We start from the raw sequence: 13,566 nt of genomic DNA, 5'->3' as shown, positions 1-13,566 counted from the left end.
AATAGTTTACCTCTGATGAGCGTTGTCCCTGTAAGGTCAACAGGTTGCTGAACCCACTGTTAATAACATTAATAACACAGTTAACTATTAAATCTACACATTTGCTTTTAGACTGAGTTTAATACTTAGTTCCTCTGTTGACATTTTCTCGTGTAGGAATCTGAGCTTCTTCTAATCTTAAACGAAAGCAAAGTATTACTATGTAAACTGAATTTGGAGGAGGGGGGTGGGGGAAGGAAAGGAAATGAACTAAGGATATCAGCTGCGTCGGGACTCCACGCAGAATCAGCGGCGATGAGGGTCAATGTGCGGCAGGTCGGCATCTGAACCCAGAATCCCCTGCTTGCCAGGCAACTGCATTAACCACTGCGCCACTTGGACAAAATGTTCATCGCAAACGCGCCGACTACCTCGGCACGCTCCCTGGCTCACTCACATTTCCACTTAGCGCCATGCGTCCACAGTTTCCGACCGTGCCCTCCACTCGTGCTTAAGGTCGAATGAAAATGTGCATCCACACTGTAGGTGATGGATTCAGAGCCAAATCGAGGCGGATCAGCTGTATATGAGTGTGTCGGCACTGATTCCGCAGCTGGTATCATTAGTTCCTTCCATTTCCTTTCCTATTTACATCCCTCCACCATCAGTTTACATAGTATGTATCACAGCAAAAAAAAAAAAAAAGTGGTTCAAATGGCTCTGAGCACTATGGGAGTCACTACTGAGGTCATTAATCCCCTAGAACTTAGAACTAGTTAAGCCGAACTAACCTACGGACATCACAAACATCCATGCCCGAGGCAGGATTCGAACCTGCGACCGTAGCGGTCTTGCGGTTCCAGGCTGCAGCGCCTTTAACCGCACGGCCACTTCGGCCGGCTGTATCACAGCAGCAGATTCCATGTGGTGTCTGGTGTTTCGGATGTTCGCGAATGAATAGACATCAGGCACTCATACATAAGTAAAGTACTACATATAGGTTAAGTATCTCTAACGAGAAATGTGTAGATGGATGTGTTTGTTTATTTGTTAGTTTGTTATTAAGCAACTGATCCGTTTGTATCTATAACAGAGTGCACTTGATGCTTATGGCTACGTGGTTTGCTTAGAACACACCCAAACAGACCGCACCATTTAACGCAGAGAAAATTATGAAGTTCGAAGTAGCTGGATATTTCAAGGCTTGAATAAATAGTTCATTAACTAGTACTGACGGTTAACAGGTTTGAACTATAAAGAATTCTTGAGTATGAACTCGACCTTTTAAGTGATAACAATCATTGTCGTGAATCACGATTAATTATACTGAATGTCCAAAGATAAGACTCTGAGTTGATATAAAGATGCAGATATCGATCTTTAATTCTGAGCGAAAGAATTAACTGCTTAATCCGTCGATATAATTTAACTGTTGATCACTCACACCACACACATACTTGATGAAGTTCAGTCACATTTCACGTTGATCTCAAGAAACTGCTGCGCCCCCTGAAAACCTTTAATACGACGCAAACAGAAAACATTTCTACGCTGTGCTGATGGATCACCAGCTCACCTGGATGCAATGGTGAATTGTCACATACAAATTCGCAGTTCGTGGAGCGGAGTGAATGCATTTTGGAAGTTAGATTATTCAATGATGGCAAGATGAATACTACGATTGTTAAGAAATTGCTGATTCTTCCACGCAATAGAATTACGAGGGATATCCGGAAAGTAAGTTCCGATCGATCGCGAAATGGAAACCACTTTGAAAATCAGAAATATTTTATCTGCAACAGTTAGCTACAGCTTCCAGCCACTGCTCTACATAGTCACCACTCCGACTTAGACATTTGTCGTAGCGTTGTACCAACTTTACAATACCCTCGTCATAGAAGACAGCCGCCTGTGCTTCCCGCGAATTATCTACGCTCATCTATAGCTCGTTGTCTGTGCGACAATGTTGTCCTCATAGCCAGTATTTAATGTGAGCAGAGATGAAAATAGAGGGAAACATTTACGGGCTGTAGTGCGGGTGATCAAACACTTCCCATCGAAAACGCTGCAGGAGCATTTTCATTGCCCCTGCAGATTGCGACCGAGAACTGTCACAAAGTGGGAACCGTGTGACAGTTCTGTAATGTGGACTGCATAACGTCAGGCGAAATCTCTCGCCAGGACCTCACACTTGGCGGGATACACTATTTTCTACGCATCTTTATGTGCTCACCAAGCGTTCAGAACCAAAAAGAGCGAAGTGATGTAACCGACAGGCATACTAGTGACACTGTCGAACACATATCTGCAAAGTTTTATTAGATTTTCACAGTGGTTTCCATTTCTTGACCGATCGGAACTTACGTTCCGCATATCCCTCGTTACGCAATTCCAATATATATGGTAGCAATCACTCAATAACAATATTTCTTGGTAAATCTAAAATTAATTTTGAAGAGGCACGTTAATTTCACATATATAATGAGGTTCTTACAGCACTCTCCACACATTTGACGTCATAGTTTCATTCCCACTCAACTTCAAACATGAAATTCTTTTTATGTGCCTAAGACAAGCGAACAACAATTAAGAAGAAAAACACCAGTGTAGAACAAGTCTACCTTCATGTACGATTAAAGCCAGAGTCACTCCTTCTAAGTCTTATTACACCTAGCAATTACATAAAAACTAAGAGTAATGAAGAATTCAGCGACAGCACTACACCGAGCGGCCTCTGATTAAGTATAGTATGTCGTCCCTGCCGTTAACAGTTACAACTGTCGCATTCAACTGTTCAGGCGCGAGTTAGGCAAGATCACTAAATGCATTATTCAGCGCCAACAGATCGCACCTCAGTACATCCTTATTTGCATTTTTTATGTTTACACATGAAATAAAAGGAGATTGCTCAGTATTTTTTACACAAACTTTATCTCATCACAAAAGTTACTGTAAATAGAATTTGCTATTCTGGGTGACTTTATTAATTTGCATTGGTCTTGTTACGTCGAAATAGCTTTGAGCAAACGAGGTATTACCATACCAAATTACGTCATTAACGTAAAATAATTACGGTAATGATATATGCGTAAGCTGTTTTTCATTACTTAATTTGATCCAAATAGTCACGTAATATTATTGTACAGTGTGCACAATGCGAAATTACTACGTTCGACATTTTTTTATTGTTTAGAAATTCATGCTATTTTCGTAGATGATGTAATAAATTTACTGTTAGCTTTTCTCATATTCGACATTGGTGCTGTTTTGGAGTTGTCTTGTTCTTGCTTGCAATTTTTCGGTCATAGTTCTGCTATGTCGTCGTTACAAAAGAGCAGGAGTAAAAAAAAAAATGACAAATTCATCGACGTAAATAGTATTCCTCTCGCATTGGTTAAATGTTTGGTATTAAACAGTAATTTAATCATCAAGAGAAAACGGTAAGCTCATTCGCTATTTTAAGCATACCGCATTCAGGCGGTTTAATTTATTTCCACGTACCAAATATAATTCGTTTGAAGCGAGCCTCAAATTTCAATTCTTCAATTGGAGAGGAAGACCACAAATTTAATTTCGTCAAATCGCATCTGCGTTTGCACTAAAGAGGACCTCATTTGCAGATGAATAAATTAAATCCGCTCAGGTGGATGAACACATTCGTAAGTTTATCCTGCGCCCATATTGATGTTTCTGTGTCTTTTAGTAGACGAACTCAACTTCGGAGAGACCATATTTCTGTAAATTGACAGATTTGCTGAGGTCTACTGCGGTTATGATGTGACCGTGGATCGAAAGTTGTTTCTTTCCGATCTCAATTTTGGTAAACGTTTAACTAAGAGACCGGCAACTGAATAAAAGCGTCAGTATAGAGTTCTTAGCAGTCATGTTTCATGGCAATGTTTCAACCCTCCTCGCTACGTCTGAGTTTGTGGCAGTTCACTTGTCGCATTGGTCCATTGAGTAAATAAAGAGTTGGTGACTTTACTTCTGTCGTGTGAGGACACACAGTATGTTCCATTTGGAGGACAGTATTCTATACCTCTACCCGTCTTCCTTCGGCAACACATTCGCAGGCATCAAAACAGATTTCGTGTTTAACATGTTCTTACTATTTATCACACATTACACCTGAAACATGTCACTTATACCCCATCTAGAGTGTGGAATGACCTCACTGGGAGAAAGTGCAATTTATTTTCACAGAAGTGCATCCACAGATGACATCCTAAATGACAAAACAGAGCTATCCAACAATATTTCTCCAATGAACTTACAAAATTTTCTCATACAATCACACACTAAGTAAAACCATGGAAAAGCTTAATCCATTTTGAGCTATCCAGGATGAGCCCATACAGTGCACAAATCTAGCAGTGCAACGGAATGCAAATCCATCGTTCTTTCTTCATCGTTTACAGAGGTCATTACAACTATGAGTGAAATATATAGTAGTTTTTTTTATAAAATGTGTAACATTTTTCTTTTTATGATATTTCATTTAATCTGATTAAAGTCACTAATGCAGTTGCTTAATGACCATACAGAATTCTCAACACATTCACGCTAAGCAGTTTCAGTTCATTTTAGTCATACAGTACCTGTAAGCAAAATAAAACTGTGGCCATAGTAGAACCTGTAAGCAAAATATAACTTTGACCATGGATATAATTTTCGGATGCAGACAAAGATATCAGTAGCCAATATGGCTAATACTGTGCTGTTACTGTGCAAGATAGAAGTAGGAAAGTGTTCGTGCCACACATATAAATGCAAAAATCAGAATAACAACAAGCGGAGTAGAAAGCAAGTACAGCAAAGCAGCAATATACAGTAAATATACAGCTCGTGAAGTTTAGAAACTAAAAACAAAATTGTTATTTTGCACAAGGCAGCTGCAGCATTCAGTTTTCTGTCGACGTTGTAAGGATCTACTGTCTGAACATTCAAATATGAATTACGCTAACTAAAGAAGGGTGAAAGCCCGAAACGCGTATTAGCTTAAATAGAAAATACATAAAAAAGTGACTGGTTGGTATATTTCTTAATATAATTTAATCCGCAGCCACGGAGCTCAACAACCAGTAAAACTAATAAATTATAAAAGTCAGTAACATCGTAACATAGAGAAACTCAAATCCGTTCATATGAAACAAATCCGTGACGTCGGGAAGACAGAGCCTTCAAGACTGGCGTTCGTCTTATTGAAAGAAACCTTCTCCATAGAAGACATTAGAATGCAGATGTCCTGTCCACCGCCAACGCCTAAGAGAGCACACGGCAAATACTCATAGAAAACCAAAATTTTAGCTAAAACGACTTCTAATCAACCGATGCCATAATGACAGAATAGTGGAATCAGGCGAATTACGAACACCGAAACGTGGTAGCACGATACACAACACATGGATACCACCACAAGGTGTTACAAAACAAGATATTCCACAAGCCAAATGAAGATTACATGTTTGAACTGTGTAATGAGTGCTGTGAAAGATATCAAGCAAAAAACGGCAAAAGAATAAGAATGTCATTAATAAAACTAGGACTAGAGTGTTGTAACTCAGCTTCGTAATTTTGTTTGTTCTATATTTTGCATTGTGCGGATTTTCATGAGTAATAAAAATTTATTGTTATTCCTCACTGACCTTTCCGTTCCTTATTACACAGGATGACCCAGCTCTCCTTACCGATGTAGTTTTATGCAACCCACAATGTTATAACTGGCCTTCAAAATAAGCTCAGAAATGCTCAAATGTGTGTGAAATATTATGCGACTTAACTGCTAAGGTCATCAGTCCGTAAGCTTACACACTACCTAACCTAAATTATCCTAAGGACAAACACACACACCCGTGCCCGAGGGAGGACTCGAACCTCCGCCGGGACCAGCCGCACAGCCCACGACTGCAGCGCGTAGACCGCTCGGCTAATCCCGCGCGGCTCAAAATAAGCGAGATTTTCATATTCCCTCGCTTGCTATGCGCACAGTATTCTCCTACAGAAAAAATGAACAGATTTTTTTATACGGAATTTAATGAAGTTAAATTTTGTACTGGGATAACTTGGAGGCAACGGTTTTCGAGTTGTTCAAGAAAAACGTACGAAAGTGGCCTTCAAACGCACCTCTATCACCACACTCATCCCTCACCAGTCAGTATTTCTAGTAGGTTGTTGATAGCAATCCCTGATGCCATTGCACAAACATTTCCGACTACACAAACTATTCTCGATAAGCCTATTGGACCGTTTTTGGAGTCTACTCCAGCGTAGTTTGTTATTCCGTTTACATTATTAATCTAAATGTGGCTTTGAGGGTAATGAAAGAAAGAAAAACGACTTTCACAAACGTTACGCTATAACTAATTATGTTGATAATTCGATCGAAATTTAACCCTTATAAGCACAGTAGTATCGTAGAAGACCTCACGAATGCAACGATGTAATTATTCGTTTTATATAGTTAAAATTCAAAACGTATTAGGTAAAATTTACACAAACGTTAATTTTGCAATTTGTATATGCTCGACTAAGCCGGTGGCGTAATAAGGCTCGTCAATGAATACCATAAGAGTTCTAATTTGGGAAATAAGTCGTACAGTCGCAAAGTTTTGTACATTATGGAGGAAGGAGTGCTGTTAACATTTTACTAGAATTTTAACCGTTGGGGTGTGAGTGTGGCAGCGTTGGTGAGTTTGAAGGTCATTTTGGTACTTTGTTCTTGAATAACTCGAAAACTACGGCCTCTAACGAAAACGTATTCCAATAAATTATGTAACTACATGAAATTTTCTCCAAAAACTATCTTGTTAATTTTTTCTTTAGGACTAATAGTTGGCGACTAGCGAGTGAGAGAATACGAAAATCTCGAGCGTGGTTTTTAAAGGAGAGATATAACATTGCGGGCTACATAAAACGACATCGTTTGAGGTTGCTGAATCATCCTTTATATTTGACTAACGATCTTACGTTTGTAACAAGTTTCTGAGGCTAAATGCTGCAAAACTGCAAGTTCTATATGGATTTTATCTTTGTCAAACTGAAGTTTAATAACCCGAAAATCATTGAATGAAAATATGATTTCTTAGGACATTAGGATGTTAAAACTCATTGTGTATTAATAAGTCAGTAGCAGTCGTCATCCGGTAAATGATAACTTTTATGTTTGTAATGATTATTCATTATTTTAATGTCTAAAACACTGATACTTCCGTTACTCTACAATTCACAAGTGAAATGTGTTTCCGGATGCAAAGAATTTAAGTGTGACTGATTTCTGTAAGACAGTCGTTAAATAGGCCCAATGTGTCATCGGCTTAGTGCCTGTTGTATGGTACGTTGTCTGAAGTTGGATTACATGGCTTAAAAAATTTCCTTTCCATATTTATTTATGTGTTATCTTTTCAGAAGTACAAAGTATTGCATATAATCAACAAAAGGAAATCCATCATTGACATCATTTGATACATGGTTGACAAGAAATTTACCACGTCGAGTGCATTCGAAGTCACCCTCGTCAGATTGCTGGAGATGAACACTGTATTAGATGGTTGTTAGTCCACACAGCATCACATTTGCAAAACAGTGACTCCACAGGAACGCCTTACTTCTACACGCTTATCTTGCATCTCGTTGTACTAGAGCGTAGTGTGTTGAGAGCCTTCTATGTTGTCCACTGAATGACCAGGAGAGCTCTTCCTTCGGAGGCACTCACTTACTCAAATGTTGACATTTCCCCCGCCTCTTCGATATCCTTGTTTGCTGTGGCATTGCCGTAACAGCTTCAGTAGTTGACAGTAAGCTCTTCTTGATTTCGGCCGTGGATATGCTGGCTGACGACCATATAAAGGGTGGGCTCCCGTAGTCATAGCGTTGCTTTTCTCGCATCTAGCAGTTGTCTCGCGTCTAATTTCTAGAAGACAGTCGAGTTTCTCTACGGGTGTAGGTCTTAAACAATCCGTGACAACGCGACAGGTCTCATTAAGTGTCACATCTGTGTTTCTGGCGTGGTTGGACTTGTGCCATGCCGAACATGCATATTAAGCACTGGAATAACACTCTAGTCAGGGCGCGTGGGTGAGCTCCCCATATGGTACGTGTCAGTTTCCGCACCATACTATTTCTGGCAGACACTTTCGGTTCATGCTCCTTTTCAGCTGATTTATGAGTATGTCTACTACTCTTCCAGCAGACATTTCGCGAGCCATATATTACAATAACTATTCAGACTCTGAACGTACGCTATCTACCGTCATAAACCTCGCTTTCTAGCTAAAAATTATTTGTCATATGTGTGGAGTTACGTTGCTTGGCCCGCCTCCCCCTCCTCCCCCTTTCCCGGGATTTAACTGCACTCTGCAAACGCATTTGATGCCCTGACGCACCTTTCGTTCTGAATTTGAGCTTGTACCTTTGAATATATGCATATAACAGCGTACATTACGTTATGTCTCTGACTCATTATAGATTTATGGGCACACTGCTTCAAATTACTCTATCTTTGCTGTAACTTTTCCCCGTGTGGAAAGAAGTGACTTTTGGTGTACAAAGGATGGGAGCTCATATAATGTCGTGTTGGTTATGAAAATGACTTTTACTTTAGGCAGTATGCCTTCTGGGTTTAACTGTAACGCTTGCACGTGATGGGGCCGCTATCTGATAAGTCTAATCCGCCGTTTAATAACAGGATACTCCTATAACACACCGACACCTATTAATTACTATTTTAGGCTGTCCGTTGTGAAATATTATCTTTGAATTTCAGTAAGCCAAACTTAATCTGTTTCTTTGTAGACTGCTTTCGAAAATGGCCTGTAAAGCCGAAATTGGTCAATCGCGCAAAACATAATAAAGCGAACGATTGTCATAAGCAGCCATGGTGGAATACTTCAGTGTATCATCTGACAATTATCCGTCTGTCGTACCCATATTAAGAAATTGATTTAGTTTCTTTCTTTAAAAGAAAAAAAACCCATAATCCATTAAGTTGATCATCTTCCTACAAATATATAGCATGTCGAAACTTCCTGGCAGATTAAAACTCTGTGACCGACCGAGACTCGAACTCTGCAAGCTTCGCAGGAGAGCTTCTGTAAAGTTTGGAAGGTAGGAGACGAGGTACTGGCAGAAGTAAAGCTGTGAGTACCGGCCGTGAGTCGTGCTTCGGTAGCTCAGATGGTGGAGCACTTGCCCGCGAAAGGCAAGGTCCCGAGTTCGAGTCTCGGGCAGGCACGCAGTTTTAATCTGCCAGGAAGTTTCATATCAGCGCACACTCCGCTGCAGAGTGAAAATCTCGTTCTGGATATAGCATGTCGGTTACTTGTTTATCTTTAAGTGTTTATTAACTGTTAAAAAAGAATTCAAAAGTTTGAATATTTGTCTCCCACGGTTTCCTAGAAAAGCGTGAGCCTTCTTCAGGCGAGTGAATTGAGTGAATGTCATCCCTCTAAAACCATCCATCGTTGTAACTATTAAGTTGCGGCAAGTAATTGAAAGTAAGAAAAATTTCAGTCCAATGAGGGCTATAAACTTGAAGACAGGATCCAAGTTTTCCATGTCTTTGGCGTGGAATCTTGTAGTTCCTAACCACCAAGTTGTATAAATCTGTACTTCCTCGTTTTGCAGACTCATATCGAAGTAAAATTACCCTTTGTTAATCCCTTAGAATATTTTTGGGACTGCTTGGAGAAACGGGTGATATGTAGCAATGTGGTAGCTCTGCGAGAGCTTATCATCCATGAGGGCTTCAGCTTGTTACAGCATTCCTGAAAATACTTGTGGTGTCTCCTCCACGACGACTTCAGGCTATTTTCAAGGTCAGAGACGGTGTTACGCGATGTTAGCACGATGTCTCCTAAGGGTTACGGTTTTATTGTCCACTATGACTTTTAGCAGTGATTTTATGACTAGCGACACTGCGTTGCGCCGTGCGCCAGCTGCAGCTAACGCAGATCTCTTGTCTGCAGTCACGGTTAGAGTAGTGGCGCAAATGGCACCATCCCAGCCGTACGGCACTGCGTTGACAGCTGGCGTTGCGCTCCCGCAGGTACGTGCTGTACTCGGCACTGGGCTCGTTCTACCTGCCGATGCTGGTGATGCTGTTCTTCTACTGGCGCATCTACCGGGCAGCGGTGCGCACCACGCACGCCATCAACCAGGGCTTCCGCACGACGCGCGGCGTGCACTCGCGCTTCGACGACCAGCGGCTGACGCTGCGCATCCACCGTGGCCGCGGATCGCTCAACAGCAACCACGACGGCGGCGGCGGCGGCGGCGCCTCCGGCAGCGGCCAGCCCTCACCCAGCCCCTCCTCGGTGGCCGGCCGGTCGCCGTCGGCGCGGCGTGTCAAGATCAGTGTCAGGTAGGCCGAGCCGCACCCCGCGTGCGCCGTCCACTAGTACTCTTCTTGATCAACAACGGCACCTAATAGTGGACGTTAATAAGGCATATGTCCACCCTCCGCCCTTATGACGGGTTGATCTCTGTTGGTGACACTTTCAGCGACGTATATGAAGTCTTGACGGGTTGTCAGCCGAGTAGCAGCGTCGTCTCGTAGCAACGTTTCGATGGAATGCGTCTCCATCATCTTCAGGCGAAGTGTCGGGATATCGTCTCTCTTCGCACTTGAATTCCTCTTCTTGAGGATGTTAAGGGGGAGTTTGTTGTCGTTAGACATTTACTCCACTGAGATGGGTTGAGGTATGCTGGGACTTTTGGGAATAACTGGGACGGTTGTGCGTATTTGGGTTCATGTGAATTGCCTGTCGGAGACAGGCGGTAGGTCACGTGAATTTGACATGTATGCATCGGCTAGGGGCCTTTACTTAACTGGCCCTGTCGACGCCTGGGACTGTCAGTCAGCGACTGACAGAACGGATATTTAATGATGATGATGATGATGGTGATGGGTGCCGGACACAGTGAGGAGGTGAGTCTTCTAGGTCCTTCTGGCGTCTGGGTATCTCTTCTTGTCCTTCTTCTTCTTCTTGTGGTGTGTGTCTACTTGTGACACTTTAGGATGTATCACATCCTCCCAGTTGGCAGCATCGGCGTCTTCAGCGGTCCTCGCCCCTTGTTCTTGGCTTGCGTAGTCTTCTTGTTGTTCTTGCTGTTCTATTGAGACGAACAGAGCTTCCCACTGGGCTGGCGTGAGAGGAGGGCGGGCGTTGTAGGACCTGAGAGTATCCAAGTGAATGGACACTACCTTCTGCAACTGCGTCTTGGAGAGGGGGCAAGGAGCCTCCTCCGTGATGGCTTGGGTTGCCATGTTCTTCGCCACGACAATTGTCTGTGCGGCTGCGTCTTGTGTTTGCACCCTCGTGGCTTCCTGTATTACTACAGGTTCCACGGGGGCGGCAGTCTGCGTGTCGGCATCCTTCTTCTGTGCTGGGAGGGGCTGGCTGGCCAATGCATCACGGAGACTATGCACCAGCAGCCGAGCCTCGGCTAGTTTGGCTTGGAGTGTTGCCCTCTCTTCCGCCATTGCGGCTTTGAGGGCAGCAATTTCTTCATCGACGGCGGCGCGGACCCTGGCGCACGCCTCGCTGACTGCGTCCGGTGGTACAGCCACGTCATCAGCCACCACAGATCCGCCAGAGGCGGGGGGTGACGAGGACGCAACGGCCTCGGCTGTATCCGTCTTCTTGGTAGTCTTGTGTCTCCGTCTAGCTTTGTCATCGCGAGTCCAGTTCTTGATGTAGCTGCAGCCGCGGTAATTCGCCGCATGAGGGCCGCCACAATTGGCGCAGCAGCGTGTGGCGTCTTTCTTGGCGCAGTGGCGCGAATCGTGTGCTTGAGCACAACGAAAACACGCCACTGCATTACGGCAGTACTTGGCAACATGGCCAAGTTTTTGGCAGCGATAACACTGCTCCTTCCGCTCCGCCGTCTTCTTACGTTCCCCGTCTTCTGATGCGCCGAGCACGAGGCCCAGCAATTGCAGCAGGGCAGCAGCTTTGCCTCCCTTTCCGCCACGTCCGTACATGCTGGAGAGCTAGCGCTTACATGCAGCGATTAGCTCAACTCCGCAGCCTGATCGGGAATGAGGGATATCGTCGGTTGTGGGCTTATATCTCTGCTGGACCGCTCTCCGCTTCCCGCGGCCGGCCAATCACGCGCCCGCGGAATCGCCAGATGCGCCTGGATAGGCCGGTGGTGGTGGTGGTGGGGGGGGGGGGGGGGGGGGACGCGTGCGCGGGGTTCGAGTCCCGGCGTCCGTCTCTCTCTGCTCCGTCCGCGGCCCTTGGTGGAACGGAACGTTCTTCTCTGATATTCCTGATTAGGTTGTCGTGTAACTGTATTTCTATTGACTCTTTGATTACTGAGTCCCAAAATCCGTTTGTACTGCATATTTTCTTTGTGTCCTCGAAATCGAAGGTGTGCTTCTCGTCAATACTATATTCCGCCGCAGCAGATTTGTTGGTCTGACCCAAGCGTACATGCCTCCATGTGTTCACTGCGGCGCTGTGAGATGTAACGCTGCGTCTGTCCTATATATTGCAACCCAATGCATTTCAGCGACGTGTCTTCCTCAAGAGCTGAAGCCAGGGAAGCTAGTGATGTAGGAGGTTGGGATCTGGACTAAAGTCTTCTATCTAAGGTGTTCCATTGGGTTCGGATTGGGATTATGGGAACGCCAGTCCATTTCTGGAATGTTATCTTTCGGAAAGCATTGCCTCACAGATGCTGCTCTATGAAAAGGTGCACTATTATACTGATTTAAAGAGTCATTGTTTCCGAACAGTTCCTCTGCTTCGCACATTAAACAGTGTTGTAAAATGTGTTCGTCTCCTTCCGCATCTGGCCATTTCCTATGTTCAGTAGGGGGTGTACACCTTAACTGCCTAAGATACGCCTGTAGCGTAACACCATCACATGCGTCCTTCAGTGCTGGTACCGTTCTACAGGCTTTCGCTAAGTCCAAACCTTCCATCTTACTGGTACAGGATACCGCGTGAGTCGTCACTCCAAATCACTCTCTTCACCATCAACTTTCCACTGCCGTCGCTCCTTCCACCACCTTAAGCCAGGGTTAGCACTGACTACGGGAATATGTGACTCACGACGAGTTGCTTGATCGTTCCATCCTACTTCTTTCACAAGTGATTCCTTTCGCTGATTTCAGCTGTCTTTTACAGGACTTCGTTTACCTGTGGATTCTCTTCGCTTTTCCACTTTGCAGTGACATCACCAATAGTCTATTCGGGCAGCCTTAAAAGGCCAGAAGTGTCCCTGATGGATGTGTTATGTAGTTGAGATCCAAATGATAGTCGTCGTTCGAAGTCATTGAGCTCTCCTTACCGATCAAATCTGACAACACAGTATTCCCTGCGTTCATTTGCGTTGGCCGGTCCGCTTCTAGTGACACCTGCTGCTCCATTCCACATTAGTAGAGGTGTCTGGATACTTTCGATCAGATAGTTTACTCTTACGCTGACGCGTTCTGACGGATTAAAATTGTATACCAGATCGGTATTCCAACTAGGGACCTAGCTTTTCGCAGGCAAATCTTAGACTGAAACACCCAGACATCAGCAGTTAGTGACCCAAGACATCCCGTATTGTAAGGTATTCCCATACGTAAGAGTTAAA

General features: G+C 43.8%; 1 protein-coding gene across 1 annotated transcript in view; it reads left to right on the top strand.

The window, feature by feature from the left end:
* LOC124789000 (octopamine receptor Oamb-like) overlaps positions 1 to 10,340 on the top strand; it is a 596,669-nt gene extending 586,329 nt beyond the window's left edge. Inside the window, exon 5 of the mRNA XM_047256287.1 lies at positions 10,022 to 10,340. Within this exon, the coding sequence (XP_047112243.1) occupies positions 10,022 to 10,340 (319 nt within the window). The remainder of the gene's footprint in view (positions 1 to 10,021) is intronic.
* Positions 10,341 to 13,566: the final 3,226 nt, after the last annotated feature.

This window comes from Schistocerca piceifrons, chromosome 3 (assembly GCF_021461385.2).
Source record: "Schistocerca piceifrons isolate TAMUIC-IGC-003096 chromosome 3, iqSchPice1.1, whole genome shotgun sequence".
Classification (NCBI taxonomy): Eukaryota; Metazoa; Arthropoda; class Insecta; order Orthoptera; family Acrididae; genus Schistocerca; species Schistocerca piceifrons.
Note: the sequence above shows the minus strand (reverse complement) of the source record. Positions and strands in the feature narration are given on the sequence as shown.